The sequence below is a fragment of the Miscanthus floridulus genome, chromosome 17 (genome assembly GCF_019320115.1).
Source record: "Miscanthus floridulus cultivar M001 chromosome 17, ASM1932011v1, whole genome shotgun sequence".
Lineage (NCBI taxonomy): Eukaryota > Viridiplantae > Streptophyta > Magnoliopsida > Poales > Poaceae > Miscanthus > Miscanthus floridulus.
The window spans coordinates 66,753,970-66,774,557 of record NC_089596.1 but is presented as its reverse complement, the minus strand read 5'-3'; the positions used below and the strand labels follow the sequence as shown (position 1 = coordinate 66,774,557).

Genomic DNA, 20,588 nt, shown 5'->3' with positions numbered 1-20,588 from the left:
GAGGGAGTACTAAATTAAATGTTTACTGGGAAAAAACTGGTGAAAAATACCTGAAACTGAATGGACTTATCTAAATGTAACAAAAATGAACAGGTACATAAATGTGCAGCAGACAATAAATAGATTGGTTTGAGAGAAAAAAAAAACCCTAAAAGGAGATAGGAACCCTACTGAATGGACTGAATTTGAATATAAAAGGATTGGTTTTTTTTATTTTAGCGTTGAATGTGAATGGACTGAATCTGTCTGGAAAAGAAGGCTCGGTAGGAAAATCTGGTTAAAAACAGCTGCGTAGAAAAATGGCAAGGACAACAACATCACCGGAGGGAAATCAGATCAGACAGAGATATTTGGGGGCGATTCAGATGTGAAGAGCAAACATGCTTTGACTGAGAACGAGACACATAAACTGGGATGAGAATGAGATTGAGATGTTCTTAGACAATGGAATAATCACTCCACCATGACAGGAATGAGCTTACGAAACAAACTGGCTCCAAACTCAATTCCGAAAATAAAAGAACATCTATAGAACGTGAAAAAACATATTGCCGCATTTTTCCAACTTGCAGCAAGCCTCTAACACCGCATTCTCCAATAGGATGAGATTGAGATGTAGATCAACAAAAACTTGGTAGTCGTCGGCCTCCAGTGCAAGAAGAAAGGGTTGGGGAAGGGGAAGCCAGAAGGCAGTGTCGGGTGGGTCTACGAGGGTGCGGGTAGCAAGGAGAGAGAAAAAACGGCTTCACTAGCGTCTGAACGTCTGGACGAACGCGCGCGTCCGGATGCCCACACAGCCCGCTCCAGTTCGCCATCGCCCCTCCCTCGTTCGGATTTGCCCCGCCCTACGCGCACACTCCACCCCTGTATCTGCGCCCACCAGTTATTGCCCGGACTCACTCTTCTCTCTCCGCGCGGGCGGCACTCGAGAGTCGGGACCCGGTGTGCCCCCGACCGGAGCACCCATTTGCCCGCCCCCAGCGCCCCCGTATGCACCCCTTTGGCGCGCCGAGCACACCGTCCTCCTGCCCCCCGGCTCGCCCCCAGCCAAACAACATAAAACACTTGCAACATGAAAAAAATTAAATGCAACATCATTCTGAAAACAGATGAAACACTTGTACATGCACTTGCAACATGTGTGTGAAACATATGAAACATAAAAAAAATAGCACTTGCAGCTTGCAACATGAAACCACTTGCTACAACATAAGACTGAAACAACTGAAATATTTTAGAACATACTGTTGCAACATATGCGTGAAAAATATGCAACATCCATATCAAAAAACGATTGCAACATATGTTTAGAAACAGATGAAACATTTTGAACAAACGCTTGCAACATGCATCTGAAAACACTTGCAACATCCCCTGATCTACGTTTGCAACATCAAAATGGAACAATTGCAACATACATCTGAAACGTCTGAAACAATTGAAACATACATATGCAACATAGGGGAGAGGAAGGCCGGGGCCGGTCGATTCCAGCACCGGGGTCGGAGCCGACAGGGAGCGGCGATGCGCGACCGCCACCGCCACTAGTAGCGGGCTTGGCTCGGCCGAGCGGGCGCACTAGCACCAGCACCACAAGCACCGGGCTTGGCTCGGCCGGGCGGGCGACGCGCGCGACGGATGGAGCGAGCACCACCAGCACCAGTGCGTGCGACAGGAGGGGCGAGAAGCGCTCGCGATGGGGCGAGCGAGCGCGCGCCGATGGGGCGTGCAGCAGCGAGGCAGAGTGGCATCCACATTCAGGACGGGGCGGACGGAGTGGCAGCGGCACGGCGATATGGTGGAGTGGAGGGAGCGGAAGGGATAAGAAGGTTGTTTCTTTTTTGTTAGAACGGTTAGGGGCGAGGGCGAGTGGATGAGCGGTCGTTAGACTGCGTTGCGGTCCACCCTCAGCGACCGGGCGGGAGGATACCCTGTACCCAGCGTTACCGGGAAAAAAAGGAGCGTTGCAATTGCAAATCCCACACGCCGGCACTCAAGGAATGCGGGGCAACAGGATACATAGTGTGTATGGGAATCGGGAAAGGCAAGGAAATCAGACGTGAGTTGACCAGCCCGAATCACAAAGCAAATCCGGGCGGATGAGATAGTATATGGGGCCAAATTATTGCCACAATTGTCCATTAGGAATTTCTTCAGAGACACCACAACACGGAATGGAGTCAATGCCTCATCGAGTGGAAACTGCAATTTTTGTTTTTTTTTCCCGCGAACGTGCGGTAATAAAGAAACTCTTGCACATCTTATTGGACCTGATGACTCATCAGCTGCAAATGTTACAGTCCCGCTCGACAACAGAACAAAGTTCGTTGGTACACAATGCACAGACGACACCACGAAGACGAAACAAAACACACCACACGCACACATGAAGGGAGGGAAAAAAATTGCTCCATCGAGCTCAGCAGCAGGCAGCAGCTAGCGCTCACATTGATCATTTGCCGGCGCCCAAGGAGAGCAGCGCGTCCCTGTAGTGCCCGTGCGCCTTGGCCGCGATGGCGTCCTCCAGCTTGGCCCCGAACTGCTGGTGGTAGGCGGCTCTGATGTCGTCCATGTCGTGGTCCGACCGCGTCACGGCCACCCTCGTCAGGGCCTCCTTCGCGTGGTGGTCCGCGCCGTCCCTCAGCGCGCCCTCGATCACCTGGCTGAAGTACTTGGCCGGCGCGGCGAGGCACAGCACGGTCTCCAGCAGGGTCTCCTCCCCGCTGCTCTGGCTCAGGTCCTCCTCCACGTGCCTGCCGTGCATCTCCTTGTAGTACTTGAAGGTCTCCACGAGGTGGGGCTTGCTCCTGGTGGTCAGGATCCGGACCACCTCGTCGTTCTCCACCAGCTTCTTCCCGGAGCCGCCGCCGGCATCCGCGCTCTTCACGGCGGCGCCCAGCGCCTTGGCCTCCGCCTTCGCCACCTCCTCGTTCACCCGCGGACCCTCGTACCGGTATGCGGTCACCAGCCCGACCAGCAGCTGCACGCATGCAAACATTGAGCTTTGTTACCCGAGCATCATCATCAGAAGCGGCGGTGCTCATCAGTCAGTCATCAGTGCTCACGCTGCAGTAGGGCTTGTCCCTGGCGCGGTACGCGACGTCCTCCTCGAGGGAGTGGTGGAAGAGCGCCTGGTACGCCCGGCGCGCGCCCAGCAGCTCGTCGGCGGACCGCGTGCAGGCCACCTCCACGACGATGGCGGCCGGGTGCTGCTGGTGGAGGACGTGGTGCGCCAGCCGGGCGTCGCGCTCCCACGGGTGCATCGCCCACAGCACCATCAGGTTCTTGAACCGCGCGAACTCGGCGGTCAGGTGCAGCATGTACTCCTCCTCGCACCGGTCGATCTCGCCGTGGCTCTTGAAGAAGCCCGGGAAGCCCTTGCGGAACCCGGACCGCTTCTCGGGCTGCTTGCGCCACCGCGCCAGCGCCGACACCATCGTCGGCCTCATCCACGCCGAGCCCGCCAAGGCCTTCACACACAAATAACAAATTCATTCTGAGAAACGACGGCGACAAAAGGAAAGGAAAGGATCATCCAAGTATTTTTCAGTTCAGTGATGCCAACCTGAGAAGGCCCTGTTCAGCTGCTGAACTTCGTCGGCCATTGCCTGAATCTCCAACAAAACCGGAGCAGAGGAGACGATGAGTGATGAGGAACAGAGGATTGCTGTGTGCTCTGGTTTGGTTCTCGAGTTCTTGTGGATGATCTTTATACTGCAATGCAAATCGTGTGTTTTCGAAGACAATTATACAAGGGCAATGCTGGCAATTCGATATGTCTGCTTTCACATATACGTATATAATCTCTGCAGCCAATTATGAAAGGGCCGTCAATAGTTTACACATGTGTAGGTATGTGCTTAAGCGTTAATCTAGCTCTAGTGTGTCCCCGTTGAAAATGAAAAGGGGCAGAAAAAATAAACTAATTGACAGCAAGGGCGGAGCTAGAGCTAATTTGAGGGGGGTGTGCTTGCCTTGTGGACGAGTAAACTTTTTATCACGAATATAGTGAAAAATTGAACATTATCACTGTTTTTTTGTTTTTCAATTCTCTGTATAGATCCGCCCATGATTGACAGCTCAAGGACTGATCGACGGGTTGGTGTGCGCCATCCAAATCGTCGTGCAACACGGGGAGCCGTTGGGGAGGTGTGACTGTGCGAGATGAGGACTGCAATAATGCACAGACAGTATAGCTGATCTCCATTGTTTATTACAGGCTCAGGAAGTCACCGACTCACAGTCTTGCTGAATTCTTAAGGTTTAGCAAAGTTTTAGCACAAAAATTACTGCATTTATCTTCAAACGCTCCAGCTTGCCGCTTGGAATTATAAGGTTTGGTGTTTGCTACTCCATGATGATTTTAGTGCGCTGCCCCTATAAAATGTTTTATATCAACAACATGTATCGTCCACCTAACATTTTCAGCTAAGTAATGCTAAGAGAATTCAATATACGATAAAGTTAAATATAAGGTAAAGATAAGCAATAGCAAGAAGAAATGCGTTAAATGAAAAAACCTGTAGCAGATCTAAACCACATGAAAGGCCCCATCTACCTAATCATGAATATGCAGGAGCACATCACATGAGCAGGCCAGGTATGTCTCCAAACACTCTGAAATTGTACAAATCATTGGTGAGAAATATCTCTCACTTTCAGTTTTAGGTGTTCAGTCCCATCGTTATCATGGTCCATTGCATGCAATTGTTTTGATCCTTATGTCACCATTCTAATCGATTGGGAACATTAGGATATCTGATGCACTGGATAACTCTACTTCCTATCTCATTTTGAATACAAATAGAGCTCCCTTCTATGAAGAAGCCGGAACTATTTTAAAAGGAAGGATATATATAATAAGTTGGCTGATTTTAAAAACTACAGGAGATTTTATGTGGACTGAACCCTGACATGAGAAATTATGATCCAAGTATTACTTTATTTTCGTCAAAGAATGAGCAAAGGCTAATAAATTGCTAATGCAAGCAGTACAGACCACAGTCCAGCTTGTCATCCTTATCATCGCCAACAGCTAGCATGGCAGCAGCATTACTTATTGCCATCTAATCATGGTTGGTTTGCGTCGCGTTCACGTAGTTAGGGCATATGCTCCTCAAATATGATCACAGGATGTGTTGTTTTGCGAAGAAATTTGAGAAGAGCCGCGAAACAACTCCTGTTTGTAGCGTCTGTTACAAGGTAAATGACCAGCAACAGCAACTCCATTGTGCCTTGTGCGGTGCCTTGTTGTCTCTGGCTCATTGAAGCCAAATCATGCAGCAGATTTTATCAATGCCGTATCACAAATCGCCATTCCATGTCAGCAATAATGGCTATGCTGGCCTGTGCTACAAGATTTAGATGAAAAGGAATTTCAGAGAAACAAAATCATGCCCACAGCCTGTTTATGTGGTCTTGATCGCTCACATTATTATTACTGACGTGTTTGAAAGCAAAGGTGTGAAAAGAGACACTCTTGTCAGAAGCTTCTAGCATGCTCATCAGAACTACAAAGACCACATTTCGCCAACGTGAGAAACATGCAGTACTGTCACGAATAAGCAAGCACCCATCGTCACGTACAATAACTGGGGCCAACAATGTCTCCCCTTCAAATGATCAAATCGTGGGCAAATGAGTTCATTAGCCATCGAGGTTGGGTAGGTCACCCTCTCAAATCTCAATCATGGAGGAGGGCAATGGCCGCACGGGGAAGGACTATACGATTTGTGACATGCGAACGAACAGATCACCACCAATAATTTCAGAGAAAAAAAAAGAAAAAAAACTGAGCTGTTGATCTGTTTGCACAAGAAAACATTGGCCATTAGCCACATAGCTTGGCTTGTGCATTTTGCTAATGACTAGTGGTTGCCTAGTTGCCCGCTTATCAGTTTGCTGTGTGTTGGCGACCAGATTATTCAACTCTGTCTGCAACTTTTTGAGTTGAAAACCATTAGCCAGATGCTTGTGATCCGCAAGAACATTATAATATTTTGGAGATGGTGAGCAGATGGTCTATTGTCAACTCCAGTATCGCCAACTGTATCAGTATGATTGATAATTTTTTTTAATATGGTTTCTCAAACACTTGTGTGAGAACTATTGGAGAAAACAAGACAGATGAAGCTGTCTAATTGCTTTGGCGCTAAGATTTTGGTTGTTGCGTTGCATGCGGTCCCTATTGAAAAAGAACTTTGAAAGTGACTCAAGTGACAGGGAAAGAGGACTAATAAACAAGTGTGTGCGTTTCACATGCAGAGCAAAAAATATGATGTGCTGAAGGAGCAGCGGTGTGAAACATGCAAGCCAGCGGACAGATGTTGGAAATGGTTATTAATATTGTTTGTTCTCTAGCCCATGATATTCCTTCTTGTATTCCATAAGCTAAAAGGTTAAATGCATATCTTTACACGATGAGCTTTCCTCCGCTTTTATTGAAATCCTGTTTTACCTTTTAAGTCCCTTTAATTTTGATGACAAAACCTTATGGGCTAAGCAACGATCTAGGTTTTCGAAGTTTTCACCATTTCCCTTTTGTTATTAGACATCATTTTCTGCATTCCCTGTCCTGCTTAGCAAGGAAGGTAAGTTTTCTTTTCTCTCTGAGCAGACAAATAGTTTATTAGTAGACTCTACTCAAACAACACACCTTTTGCTCAGTGCAAATGTATAACAAACTGTCAGACCTCGCTCAAACAAGGCGCCTGTAGCTCAGTGGATAGAGCGTCTGTTTCCTAAGCAGAAGGCCGTAGGTTCGACCCCTACCTGGCGCGTTTCCTTGCAGTTCAAACATCCAACGGTTGACATTTTGATGCAGCTAGTTTGTATTTTTTTTTCTCGCGTTATAAAATTTTGATGCGTTTATTTTTACCTTTTTTTTAAATTTTCCTTGCAGTTCAAAGATCCAATGGTTGAAATTTTGATGCAGCTAGTTTGTATTTTTTTTTCTCTCGTTATAAAATTCTGATGCAGTTCAAACAGCCAATGGTTGCTGGATTATTATTCTAATATGGTTCAATAGCCTTATAAGATTTGGGAGCAGGCCTGGCTCAGGAGGGGGTGAAAGGTGGCTTCGGATTAAAAAACTGAGCTAAAAAAAACAAGGTGAAAATTAATTGGCTTTTAGAGCAGGGCAAGAACACCATTCTCCAAAACAAAGGTGGGCCTAAAATTTGAAGAACATGTATTCAACTTAATTTTTTAACATGTATAATTGGTTGTACTTTTAAAACACTACTGATCAGCAAAATAATGGGAATTTGATGAATCCCTGCTTTAGACCTTGTTTGATTAATGATGAATAAATGAATTAAAGAAAAATAAAAAAATATGATACTTACCCTTGACCATATCCTAATCATCTCGAATTTCACTGATGGTTTATTAAGTATGTTTGACTTGATAAAGTTTGCTTAAATTTAAAATATTACAAACTTTAGTTATAAAATTCTTTTAAAATGTTGTCTGAATATTTAATATCAAAATGGAGGTTGAATTCATAGAACGTCCAAAAACATAGGTGTAAATTCACATGAGAAAACTAGTCTTTTTTAGTTGAACTTACCATGCCAACTCCTCTAAATCAAATAGCGGTAAACTATGCCTTGGCTTTGAAAAAGTAGGGGCACTAAAAATTTGATGCAGTTCGTTTATCTATTTTTAATTCTGTTTGGGTTATAAAATTCGGATGCAGTTCAAACAACCAACGGTTGGTGGATTATTATATTCTAATATGGTCAAATAGGATTGAGCAAGTGTGAATAACATGTCCGGCAACGACAAGCTTTATTATAGTTATAGGCATACATATTTGATATTAGCAAAAATAATTACTATAACTGCAAACCCCTAAAAACATCCCTGGACTGAGCTGTACGGGTACACAGCGAGCCCCACTAGCCAAGGCTGTCGATCTCAATTTGGATCACATTATTCTCGTAGTAGCAATTAGCCTAAAAATGAATCGAAACAACATCATCGTCAACCACGTCAGGGAACACACACCATGAAAAATTGGCAGAGCTCAATCCTAGGTGGTGGAGCTTTGGGGGTCTCTGGGCGTGTGCCATGTGTTGCTGGTGCTGCTGCCTGGAGTGTATCCAAAACATCCCTCCCCTCAACCTCCTCTTCATCCACTTCTCCGACCCAAGCTCTCCCAGGTGAAGCAGGAGTAGCACCTGCCTCCATGGCCTCCATCTCGGTCCCTTCCGCAACCGAAGACGCCGAGAACATTAGGAAAGCAGTGCAAGGTATTTCGAGCTGTAAACAGTGAATTGTGCAATGCTGTATCGTCTCCCTTGTTTTGTTGCTGTTTCGAGAAATTGGAATTGGAATGTTCTAGTCTTTGAGAATTGGGAGGTTACTGTTGATTCCCTGATCAAGAACAGTGCTGCCTCCTGACATGGAAAATAATAATCCTCTCATGGACTCACTCAACTTGGGACAGGATGGGGCACGGACGAGAAGGCGCTGATCGAGATACTGGGCCACCGGACGGCGGCGCAGCGCGCGGAGATTCGCCGTGGCCTACGAGGGCCTCTACAACGAATCCCTCCTCGACAGGCTCCACTCCGAGCTCTCCGGCGACTTCCGGGTAATTCCAAGGTTTCGTGCGTCGATCGATTCCGATAGCTTGGATTGCCGACCCGACCTGACTGACAGTTCCTGCCTCCTCGCCGGCACGGCGGCGTTACTCCTGGTCCTGGCAGAGCGCGATGATGCTGTGGACGGCGGACCCGGCGGCGCGTGACGCCAAGCTCGCCCACAAGGCCATGAAGAAGAACGGCGAGCGTTACGTGTGGGTGCTCATCGAGGTCGCCTGCGCGTCGACGCCGGACCACCTCGTCGCCGTCAGGAAGGCCTACCGCGAGGCCTACTCCGCCTCCCTGGAGGAGGACGTCGCCGCGTGCCCGCTCTACAAGGACCCGCTCCTCAAGCAGGCGAGGCCGCCGGCTCGGTTCCTGCCATCGTGTGCAGTCAGATCCTGACGTTTCTTGGCCGGACGGTCGCTCACCTCAGCCGGGTGTCTGTCTGTCTTGCAGTTCTTGGTGCGGCTGGTGAAGCTCGTACCGGTACTCCGGCGAGCTCGTCGATGACGAGCTGGCGAGGGCGGAGGTCGCGGAGCTGCACTGATGCGGTGGTGGCCAGAAAGCAGCCGCTGCACGGCGACGTCGTGCGCATCGTCAGCTCCAGGAGCAAGCCGCAGCTGAAGGCGACGTTCGAGCGGTACAGGCAGGACCATGGCAAGGCCATCGACGAGGTGCTCGAGGAAGAACGCCGCAGCGACCAGCTCGCGGCGGTGCTCAAGACAGCGGTGTGGTGCTTGACGTCGCCGGAGAAGCACTTCGCGGAGGTAACCCATCCATCCTTCAGTTCAGTTCAGTAGCAATCCGTTAATTTCTGATGGCCTTCTTGTTGTTCCATTCCAAGGTGATCCGGAGCTCCATCGTCGGGCTCGGTACGGACGAGGAGTCCCTGACGAGGGCGATAGTCTCGCGCGCCGAGATCGACATGAAGAAGGTGAAGGAGGAGTACAAGGCCAGGTACCACAAGACGGTGACCAGCGACGTCACCGGCGACACGTCCGGATACTACAATGGCATCTTGCTCACTCTAGTCGTGCCTGAGTGAATCACCATGGATGGATGATGGATCTATGTAAAGGTCGGAGAGATTGTTTGCGACTTGTAGCTTACTTGTTCTTGTTTGATTGAACAAAATTCCTACAGAACTGCTGAGTGAAATGGTGATATTTGTGGTGATCCGTTTGGTGATAATAATAAAACGCCAGATCGATGGGAAAACCAATTAACAAAAGCTATGATGTCTCAAGAGTATTATCATCCAAGCACTTTTTGTACACATAAACGCTGTTGCGATTCGACTGTAATATCACGACCAAGGTAACAACAGAAGAGATGGAATTACAGACGGGACCTCTCCTAGTTCAAATGAGGTGATCCAATCTATTCGCCTCACTTCTTCCTGGCAAGAGCAGCTATTCCACCAACCAGAAGTCCCACGGCAGCTGTCGCGATTCCTATTCCAATCACACCATCTGCGAGTAGAAGAATTTGGTTTGGTTATCTAGATAACTTTAGCTCTACACAGCACTTCCTGAACATGGCCCCGATAAGTACATTGAAATGATGAAAGCATTTGGGTTGCAAAGAATCCAATGCAAATGTGACCAAGCTTTAGCTGATTACGTTATCTCACCTTTGGCAATTTTATCTTCTATTGCCTTCTTCAGAGACATGGCCTGCCTCCAGTCAGGTTGAATCTACAGGACAGAAATCATGTGACTTAGATATTAGCATATCAATGCAACAATATCCTTGAGAAATTGAGATTTTTTAATCTACAGGAAAGAAATCATGTAAGTTCGATCTTAGAATATCAAGGCAACAATATCCTTGAGAAATTGGGAATTTTAAAATCTTAAGGATTCAGTGGTCTTGCAAAATAAACAGATCCTATCACATAGGCCAGAGCGATCTTCTGACAAGAATCCTAAACAATTTCAGCTAAGCTAGCTTCCAGTACATACCACATACCCAGTACACATGTAAGTTAGGAAAGAAAACCAAATTAACTCCACAAAGGGAATTCCAAAGAAAAGGAAAGAACCAACAAATCCATGTTCAATAAACCACTTGTTTCTGAATACGCAGTACATGTAACATGTGAACACTATTACTTTCTTTCTGTTGTTCCAAAGCATAAATGCCAAATTGGGAACAGATTCTATCATAGAAAAAAATGGGGGGTTTCATGCAATAGTAGACAAGGGCAACAGCCTAACAGGTCATCAGCCTCCAAACAGTCATAAGCTTCAATTCATGATCTTAGGCCTTCAATTCATGATTCTTAGGACCGCTCTAGCTAGTCCAGGGAAGGAATTAATAGAACACATCAGAGAACCTATTGAAGTCAACTGCTTCACAACATAACTGTATATAAGAACACAAAATTGTTAAAAGTACAGCTGCTGATGAATGTTTGAGCAGTCGAACTGCTAAAACAGAAAGAGTGTTGGCCCCAAGATAAGGCACAATAGGATGGTAGGTAGCCAGCTACTAATAATAAAAAATAATAATGCCTGTTTAAGAATTATAAACTGATACTTCAGATGAAAAAAAACAGTTCAGTTAAAAAATGGATCAAACGAATTTTTAGTGAAATTTAGTCATCATGATGTTATATGGCAAAGAAATAGTTCCAGTTCCAGTATCAATTCAATACAAATATTGGTTGCCAATGTCACATGGGCTCAGCACAAACATACATGTTGGGTCAATTGCAGTTTACTAGTAGAAAGGAACATAGAGTTTGGTTGCAGAGTAATGGCACAGAAATTGCATCATATCCTGGCAACATTCCATTTTGGCTGTACAGATATTGATAAGATATCAAGAAATCATAAATCATATATAGCATTCTAGAAGCTAAATGATCCTGGAGTCATACCTCCAAACAACGATCTGCAAGTTGCCTGCTTTTTGAGTAGTCGCCAATCCTGTAGAGGCCAACTGCCAACAAGTACATCTTTTCCTTAGTCTCCAGAGGACTGCCAGAATTATCCAAAGAAGCTGTAGAACCAAATGGGCCTGATCAAAACAGGTCCGAGAATAGCCTATGGCCAAAGGAAATATAATCAACAAAATCTAATCACTTGGTTGCAAGAAGCAATCAGGCAAGTGCTAGTTTTGCGCAAAACAAGATATCAGACCTTGAAGCATGCTGATTCCACGGTTTACATCATCCGTCTGCTTGGAGTGCACAAGGGCCCATGATAACCTCATAAGGCTAGAATTCCTCTGTTCATCATTTGCAGCATCGGCAAGCTCTCTTTCAATGCCCTAATGACAAACAAAACCACAAGCCCTCAGCTCAATTCTGAGTTTCCACATATTACCAGAACCTCAGGAAACAGATACAATAGCAACAACGTGAAGAGCAGTATAAAAATATATTCAACGACATCAACTAGCAACAAGATCAACGCTGAAAGTTCGTGTTGGCAAATTATGCTAACAAAATTCTTGACCCAATTGTAAGTATTGCAAATATAGTCATCTATACTCTCCAACCAAAATAAGCAGGAGGGCATTCAGCTTGGTTAGTCTATGCCACAGACACAGCATGACACATGACTGCAACAAGCCGTTCAAAATAAAGTGCCAACATGACCAACACACAGCCATGGTGCTGAATGGGTAGGCTGCCAATGCTATGACCTAAACTGAAGTACTGAAACCCTTACCACCCCCGTTTACCAAGCAATTCTAACAGGGCATCAGAAAGGACACATTACAGAAACAATTATGTGCTCGCATGCAAAAGTCATCACGCCCTTGAACCCCCCAATACAGCAACTGCTGGCGATGATCCCCATCTGACTCCTCCCATCCCCCTTTCCGTGCTATACCTAACCTCCGAATGCTTTCGGTTGCAAGTACACGATTTAACCCTAGTCCCCACCGAGCTGGCGGGATACCGCAACAAAACCTCAAAATCTGCAAGGATTCGGACGGCAACGGAGGGGAAAGTTCCCAGAGCGCTCACGGCGATGAGGTCGCGGTCGCACCAGGGGATGTGGTCGCCTCCGCTGAAGAAATTGCCCACGGACTCGAAGAAGCGTTCCATCTTGGCCTCCATCGATCTGTTGTCTGCGGGGGCGATCGGGATCCGAGGAGGTGGCGGAGCAGGGGAGGGCTATTCCAGGCTTCCGTGTGCAGGGGTGTGGAACCGCAGAAGGGAAATGGGGGTGGGGGGGTGGGTGGGGGGGGGGGGGGGGGGGCGGTGATTGGAGAAGCGCTAGATCGTTGCGCATGCCACGAGGGGAAATGGGGATTCTAAGCCGTGTTTTTGTCACTGATATGTGGGACCCTCGTCTCTAGGGCTCACATGTCAGTGAAATGCGACGGTTGGACTGCTTCCGTGTCTTCAGCGCTAAGAAAGAAGGTTAGAAGAGAGGCGAACGACGGCCGTCCTCTCTCTCTCTCCCTCTGCCCATACCGCCGAGGACTGGCCCAATCAAATCTACTCACTCTGTGTCTCTGCGTTATAAGGCATTTTGCATTTTCTATATATTATTTTTAGACATGATGCATACTAAAACATATATATCTAGAATAGTTAAAATGTCTTATAATTTAAATGAAGAGAGTAGATGTTTTCTATGTTTCTTAATTAATGTGCCAACTAAGAAAAAAAATAATGTGGCATTGCAATTAAAGAAGAGAGATGATGAAATAGTTTATTCGATAAGAAACCATGTCCACACGGAAACCAAGATATGAAGAGATGTAGTTGGTAGGAGAGAAAACATGTGGAGTGTCTACATGATTTGACAAGTGTAAGAATTACCTCATAGTTTCTAGATTAGGACTGTCCTGAGAATATCTTCGCGTCTGGTAGTTCCATCCTCTTTGTCAGATGTCACACCTTTCAGTCGACTAATACCTATTTTTGGAACAGACTGTGAGTATGGTGTTTGTTTGGTTACTAAATGGAATTTGTATTGTATATTCCGATAAGGGAACCTAGATTGAATGGAATTGTATTTAGGTTTGATATTTAACCAGTTAAAAATTAGCCAAATTAGCCCCACTGTTTGCCCCTCCCTGAATCCGCCCAAAGAATCCCAGAAGTACACACTAATATATAATCAGATGCACAGATGAAGGGGAAAAAATCTTGTAGATTGTTCAATCAGTTGCTCGGTCGGAGGATGAGAGTAGCCTGATTCAACGATAAACAACTCAAAAGTCAAAATAGGCGCAATATTGGACGCATGTGACAGTGACAGTGACTGACCCAATAGGACTGAGTGAAGTGGTGGGTCTAGAGTCTAAACTGAACACATACTTCTGATGTATCTATAGCTCATGCGAGTGGATTGAAGGAGAAGACGCGGCAAACATACCGGCATGGTGATGCAAGCAGTGGAGCGTGGACCTTGCTGGCAGTTGCGGTGCGGCCGTGCGGTCACCGGCGCCGCACGCAAAATTCCACATGATTTTTAGGCACGGCGTAGGATACCAGGATCCGGTGTCAATTTGACCATTAAACATGTCCAGATCGTGCTCAGATTTGGAGCTAGCTGCTTCCACGACAATTAAAGGTCGGTTCTGTTGAGCAATGCGATGTGAAAAAAGCTATCGTGAGCCATGTAAAAGCTACTGTAGAAATTGTAAGTTGTTTGGTTAGAACAACTATAAAATATACTCTCTCTCTATATCTCTTTTGAATTAGTCGTGAAAAACTCTCTATTTTTACTTATTTAAAAAAGCAGGAAGCCAAAACACAGAGTTCAAGCTGGTGCTGCGAAAATTGTTATTTTTACTCATTTTAAAAAGCAAAAAGCCAAAACACAGAGTTCAAGCTGGTGCTAAAAATTGTATAGCGTGAAAGCTGTGACTTCTAAAGTAACAACTTCAGGTTTGATTGATGTTCTGCATTTTAGCAGTTGAAGCACTTTCTAGGAGCATGTGACCGGAAGGGTCTGTCAACCTGTTCGCTTGTTGGTTTCAGGCAGCCCAAATCAGTCAGCCAACAGTGTTTTCCTCTCACAATAAACCAGTACCAGCCAGCCCAAACCAACCCAGAAACCAACCAGCGAACAGGCCGTGTGTCCAAATCCTCACTGGCATGATTGTTATGGTCTGATGACGTGGATGGGTGCCGCCATCGAAACCCATTTGGCCAGGCCAGCTGGCAGTATCCGCAGTCGCTGGCTGATCGCGATGTTTCCCTGATCTTCTTTGCTTTCCTTGTGACCCGGAAAAATTCCCTTTCGTCGTGTCCAAATCTATGCGCATTGGCTGGCCGTGGCCCATGCGGGATCGGGCGGACGACGGCTTTTCCTTGATCGCATGTTCATGGACCGATGGTCGATGGACGTGGAGCAACAATCCATCGTCGCCTTCCCCTTAAAAAAGAAAAACATTGTATCAAACACTCTAGATTCATTCTCACATTCGTCCTTCCATCCTTTTGAGCTCCAATTTGAATTCTTAAGTACACAACTCAAGTACGCAACATGATCCATTGTCAAAACCAAGTGGGCAAGTGGGTGGGTGACTTCCCTGCTTCATTGAAGCAATTCAACGCGTGCGAAATGTTCACTTCATTGCGGTGTCCGTAAAGCTCTGACCTGTGAGCCAGTGCCCTCCATTGGCACCACACCTGCAAGCCGTGGGATTTTTAACTTTTTGTCAACCTTACGGATGACACTTGTCATTTTTATACGCTCTCCTATGCAATTGTCATCGCAAACAGTGAACCTCCTATGTTTTTATCATTTTTGCTGACATGGACGTCCAGGTGGGCACGCCAGCGTAGCAGTGAGGCTGAGAAGGCCTACAAAGCATGCGAAATGACCTATTTACCCCTGTTGCTTCTCTCCCTCTCCCCGCTGACGCGTGGGCCCCACACGTTAGCTTTGTCTTCAACCTCCAGCCACGGATGGGAGCCTGACACCTCCAGTTTCATCTCACACTTCCAGCACCTGGATGGGAGCCAGGCACCTCTAGCTTCGTCATCCCTCCATGGCTGCCGAGCAGCCGAGGACGACAAGCAAGGCACCGCGCACGAAGTCGATGGAGTTCTTGCGGCAAAGAGGGGTTGGTGGCATCCAACCACGGTAGAAGCGAGGCTCTCCGGCGGAGTGCTTCGGTTGAGGTGGAAGACGCCACTGTGGCCATGGATTGGTGCTGAGATGTGGATAGGCGGCCGCGACGGGTCCTTGCGGCGCCAACGAAGGAGACGGGGAGGCGAGAGCTGCTGTGTATGCGGAGATCGGTGAGCTCGACCTCGGGACGACAATGGCGGCGACGATGGTGGTTCACGGCGATGGTGCGGGGGTTGCCGAACGATGAGTAGCGGGGTGAAGTCGTCATGCCACTGCGAACTCGCAGAGCCCGTTGGGAGTAGCAGAGACGGCTGGATGGGGGGAGATCGATGGTGACGATGGGCTCCAGTCATGGTCGCAGCTCCGTGCAAGCTCCAGTCTTCTACCCCGCCTCCGTGGAAGCTGCAAACAGCAGCAAGCGCAGGGAGCTTTTATGAGGCAGCAGCTCTGTAGCAGCACGCCCTAGGTGCCAGCGCGTCGCTGCTCCTCCCTCCGCCGCCAGAGCCCGCTCGCCATCGGGTCGCTCGGCTTCGGGTGATGGCCGGAGGTTGAAGACAAAGTTGATCAGTGGGGCCCACGCGTCAGTGAGTAGAGGGAGAGAAGCAACACGAATAAATAGGTCATTCGCATGCTCTGTAGACCTTTAGATTCACCGCGCTGGCGTGCCCACCTCACGCACCATGTCAGAAAAATAACAAAAATATAGTAATCGAAGGATTGTTGTGCGTGAGGATGACAAAAGGTTAAAAATCCCGCAAGCTGGAGCTGGTCCTGCCCATATCCATGGCAGAAGCAATCATGCGTGCGGTCAAATGATCTGCCGGACAGAGTGTCTTTGAGTCTGGAAACAAACGCAAATGGCTATGGGACAAGGCGCCCGCCCATCATCACTCAGTTCATTTGCTCCCAACCACGGCAAGTACATGTACAGATTTACGGGCAAGGAAGCAATGGAAGAAGAAAGCAAGGAATCAAGAATCCGATCGAAGCTCCACCGGTGGCGGCGGGGGCGGAACGAAAGTGTCCTCTTTCATCATCATCATGAGTAAAAAATGTGTATCGCAATGTGGGTGGGGAGAATGCGGATGAGTAGCTGGCTGGCAGCCTGGCATGGCACCTAACCGAAGTAGTCGTTGGGCCTGCTACGACGACTCGTAGGCGGCGGCGGCGGGGAGGACGTCGGCGTGCGGGTTGCAGTCGGCGGAGAAGAAATCGTTCTGCTCGAGGAGGGACCGGACGCCGGCGTCCTCCTTGCCGGTGGCGCTCGGGTTGGGCTCCAGCGAGCAGTCGCCGCCCGGGCACACGCAGCACCACGCCGCCGGCGCTGCCGTGGCGGTGCCCGTGCCAGGCTCGGGACCATCGCCGGCGCCGGCGGCAGCATCTCGATCGGCGGCCGGTGCTCTCTCCCGCCGGCTCCACCTCCTCTCGGCCCTCCGCCCGCCGGAGGCAGCGGCCTCCTGAACCACCGAGACGCCGCCGCCCCAGCAGGAGGGCAGCCCGCCCCGGATCGTCCTGGCCACCGCCTCGCGCCTCCCCTGCTGCTTCTTGCGCCGCGCTTGCCTCTGCTGCCCTCGCCCTTGCGCCTCCCCTTCCTCCTCCTCCGCTCCTCTGCCGGACGACGACGACGACGAAGAAGAAGAAGAAGACGCGGCGGCCGCGCCGGGAGAGGCGGACGCGCCGGGCTGCCTCCACCGCCGGAGCGCGTCTCCACCTCCACCCCCGCCCCCACCATTGGGCCGGCTCTCCCCGCCCGCATACATGCAACCGCCAGGAAACCGTCGGTGCGCGCGGCCGCCACCGACGACGGCTCCCCCCTCCCCGGCCTTGCCGCGGTGGATCGATTGATCGATCAATCAATCGGCCGATCAACAACCGCGGCTCGCTGGTGGCCCAATCCCGCGGCGCCGGCGACGGAAGCGCTTCTGGCTGCGATTGACGGCGCGGGTGGTTTTGGTGGGGATTGGAAGGGGGGTGGGGACGGAGGCGGGGGCGATGGCGAGAAGAGCAACGCACCAAATCCGATTGCGCTATTATTGGGCGAGCGCAGCTTGCAGTTGCTCACGCCTTGGCAAGGCGGCAGCTTCGCTTTCGCTGTCGCTCGCGAGTGTGCAGGGCGAGGGCGGAGGAGGCTGAGGAGGAAACCACTCGATTTTTGCCTCGTCAAGAATGATGCGGCGGCTGCGAAAGGAATGCATCGTCGGCACAGGTAATGGAGGAAGGCATATGCAAGAGGAGAGAAAACAATACGTAATCTGGGGGCCGATTTTATATCAATTTAATCGTGCTGGTGATCTGATCTGGCGAGGTTCCAGTTGGATTCGCGCGGCGGTGTCTAATACGCGACGCGACACGTTCCTAGTTGTGATCGAGATGACATTGGAGCCGTGATGCTTGGCAGGCTTCGCTGTTGTGTTTTTACATGACTGCCAAGTGTAGTGTCTGCTCTTGGTTTCACGGATGTGTCTGGGATTCACAGCCAACTGTCTAAAAGTTAAGCTTTCTTTCTCGTGGTAAACAAAGCAGAGATGCTCCATTTCATGGTTGCGGTCGTTTGGCAGCCTTGACTTTGCGAAGTGCTTCGGCTACCTGTAACATTTAGATTGACCACGATTTTAGCAAGCACATACGAGTAAATTACATGAAGAACCCTGTTTTATCCGTGTTCACTTCATACCCTTGAACTTTGATTTTATTTAGTTTGTAACTTATTATAACCCCTGCTTCTTGACACCGGATCATTATTTGCATTTATTTACATCCTTCGTTCTAAAGTAACTGTGCATCTCGTTTATCAAAAATCAAACTTTTCTAAATTTAACTTACTTTCTAGAGAAAAATATTAATGTTTCCATCTCTAAATAAATTTATTATAAAAATTAATCTATTCATACCTATTATGTATTGTAAATACTAATACTTTTTGTTGTACACTTTATTAAACTTAAAAGACTTTGATTTATTCAAAGGTGAGACGTAGTTATTTTGGGACGATGTGAGTACTTGTAGAGCAACTCCTAGATTGAGGAAAACAACCATTTTTTCATAAAAACTGTCATGTGAGGGAATGGGATGAAAAAACCAGCTCCAACAGATCTTCTTTCTCATTTCTTTTCCATTTTTTTTTGTAATTGAGAAAACCAGGCCCTCAATCCCTCAAACAAAAGGAACAACCCGTCCATTTTCTCAATTCCCTTTCTTTGCTTTCCCTTTCACTAACAACACGGCAGTCGACGTGCATAGGATGGTCGCTGCATAAATTACCATCGGGCTACGCATGCTTGCATTGGTTAGATAGTGTGGGTGTAGTTCCACATTGCGGTGATCAAGTCAACAAGCTCACAGAGTCACGGTACCTTTGAGATTCACTTGCGAGCATCGAGCAATACTGAATGAACACATCAAAGTTATATGCCCCTCAATAGGAAGGAAGACGGTGCATCAAAATTGTGAGCTACACACATATTTCAAAAAATGAAGCTAAGGAGAACGATCTCAAGAAGTCCATTGAACCAGTCACATTGTTGCTCTGAATGAATTACTAGGTGCTAAATTGAACAAGTGGAGAAGAGAAGATGTTCAAGTTAGGTAGTTGTGCTTGTCATGGCTTTTTGTTTGGTCTTGTACATGTTATCTCTACTCACGATCCTTTTACTCAACCTTCAATTATTTGTTGTGGGGAAAGAGCGAGAACGACACAAAGAGATAGTGACAAGGGACCATGAGGGAGATTTACACACCATAATATAATCTGCATTAGATGTACCATGGCTTATCACGATTAAGAAAATCATCAATTAATCCTCGAGTTTGCATACAATACAAATGATAATTGGTTAGTAACAAAAGGTGACTTGTATTACAATTATCTTTTCATGAAAAATGGAGTAAATTTAGCAACTTAGTTAGTAAAAAAACAAAAATAAGGTAAATATCAATATAGGATATAAGAGGATGATTGATCTATCTATTAAACATGTTTAAAGAAGTTAGACCAAGAGTACGCTTGTAAGGATCATCTGATCCTCGGACAAAAATGGATCACCCTATTGGTAATGTCTTGAGAGGGGATGTAATTAGGACTTCCTACAAGACTACTACTAGGCTAATTGCTCCATAAACAACACATAATAAATATATCTTAAATTCTATCTAAATACGCTCTAGGGTTATCTAATACTTCTATTCTACCTCTAAAATGATGTACCTAATAAGTTCCAATCCTAGCAATCAGACATCCCAAATCTAGGAAAGTAAAGACATAGTGAAAGTATCTAGGCCCCTAGCTGGGTTTCGGTGATTAATGACAATACGAGATTACTATGACTAGCATGTGTTTTGTAGAAACAATTAAGTTAGGTCATGGTAATGGAAATTGATTGGGCAATCATGGTTGTCATGTCCCTACGATGGAAATCATTTCGGTTTTCAAAGGATGGACGACAAGGTTAAGGATAGACTAGTTCTAAGTGTTGTTTGGTGTTGAAGAGACACTTAGAGTAATTTATGCCTTTGTTTTTTTCCTTTGGCCGTACTATTAAGGTGGGTATGAACTAGTAGCTTGACCTAAGTGAGTCTAGTGGGTTAGGTGTGGTGCACACTTATCAAATCTAGCACTAGATAGCTCAAAAGTAGCCCTAAGATTAATTGGAGCAAACTTCATTCACATATGATTTCAAGTTGGAAGTGAATGGAGGGTCAAATGACTGACCGGACGCTGGTCTAGTAGTGACCGGACGTTGAAGGGAGAGTCTGGTCAGTTCACTTGATCAACTGGAGCCATCTAGTTACGACCGGACGCTGAGTGAAATGTGACCGGACGCTGGGTTTTTGCGTCCGATCAACTCCAGAGAGGTTCCAGAGAGGGAGTTTCTAGATCGGACGTGTCCGGTCAGTGCTGACCGGACGCTAGTCAGGATCCGGTTACTGATCGGACGCTGAGCAGTAA

General features: G+C 47.4%; 3 protein-coding genes, 1 non-coding gene and 1 pseudogene across 4 annotated transcripts; 2 read left to right on the top strand and 3 right to left on the bottom strand.

Annotated features, from left to right (window-relative positions):
• Positions 1-2,185: 2,185 nt before the first annotated feature.
• Positions 2,186-3,815, bottom strand: LOC136517762 (annexin D4-like). The gene is given in 4 exon segments (XM_066511405.1): positions 2,186-2,980; positions 3,066-3,440; positions 3,442-3,470; positions 3,566-3,815. Coding segments are annotated over 4 exon segments (972 nt in total). The 5' UTR covers positions 3,606-3,815; the 3' UTR covers positions 2,186-2,452.
• A 2,891-nt stretch (positions 3,816-6,706) lies between these two features.
• Positions 6,707-6,779, top strand: TRNAR-CCU (transfer RNA arginine (anticodon CCU)). Its single transcript has one exon. It is a non-coding gene; the product is annotated as a tRNA-Arg (tRNA).
• Positions 6,780-7,792: 1,013 nt separating this feature from the next.
• Positions 7,793-9,767, top strand: LOC136517434 (annexin-like protein RJ4; annotated as a pseudogene).
• Positions 9,768-9,799: 32 nt separating this feature from the next.
• Positions 9,800-12,776, bottom strand: LOC136517436 (mitochondrial fission 1 protein A-like). The gene is made up of 5 exons (XM_066510993.1): positions 12,574-12,776; positions 11,738-11,867; positions 11,476-11,597; positions 10,225-10,288; positions 9,800-10,063 (listed from the first exon to the last, which is right to left on the bottom strand). Exons 1-5 carry the CDS (start codon positions 12,664-12,666, stop codon positions 9,981-9,983), a joined length of 492 nt encoding a protein of 163 aa, XP_066367090.1. The 5' UTR covers positions 12,667-12,776; the 3' UTR covers positions 9,800-9,980.
• Positions 12,777-16,326: 3,550 nt separating this feature from the next.
• On the bottom strand, positions 16,327-17,944 carry LOC136518011 (adhesin AWP1-like). Its single transcript, XM_066511663.1, has one exon. The coding sequence runs from the start codon at positions 17,401-17,403 to the stop codon at positions 16,786-16,788; it is 618 nt and encodes a 205-aa protein (XP_066367760.1). The 5' UTR covers positions 17,404-17,944; the 3' UTR covers positions 16,327-16,785.
• Between the last annotated feature and the right edge of the window lie 2,644 nt (positions 17,945-20,588).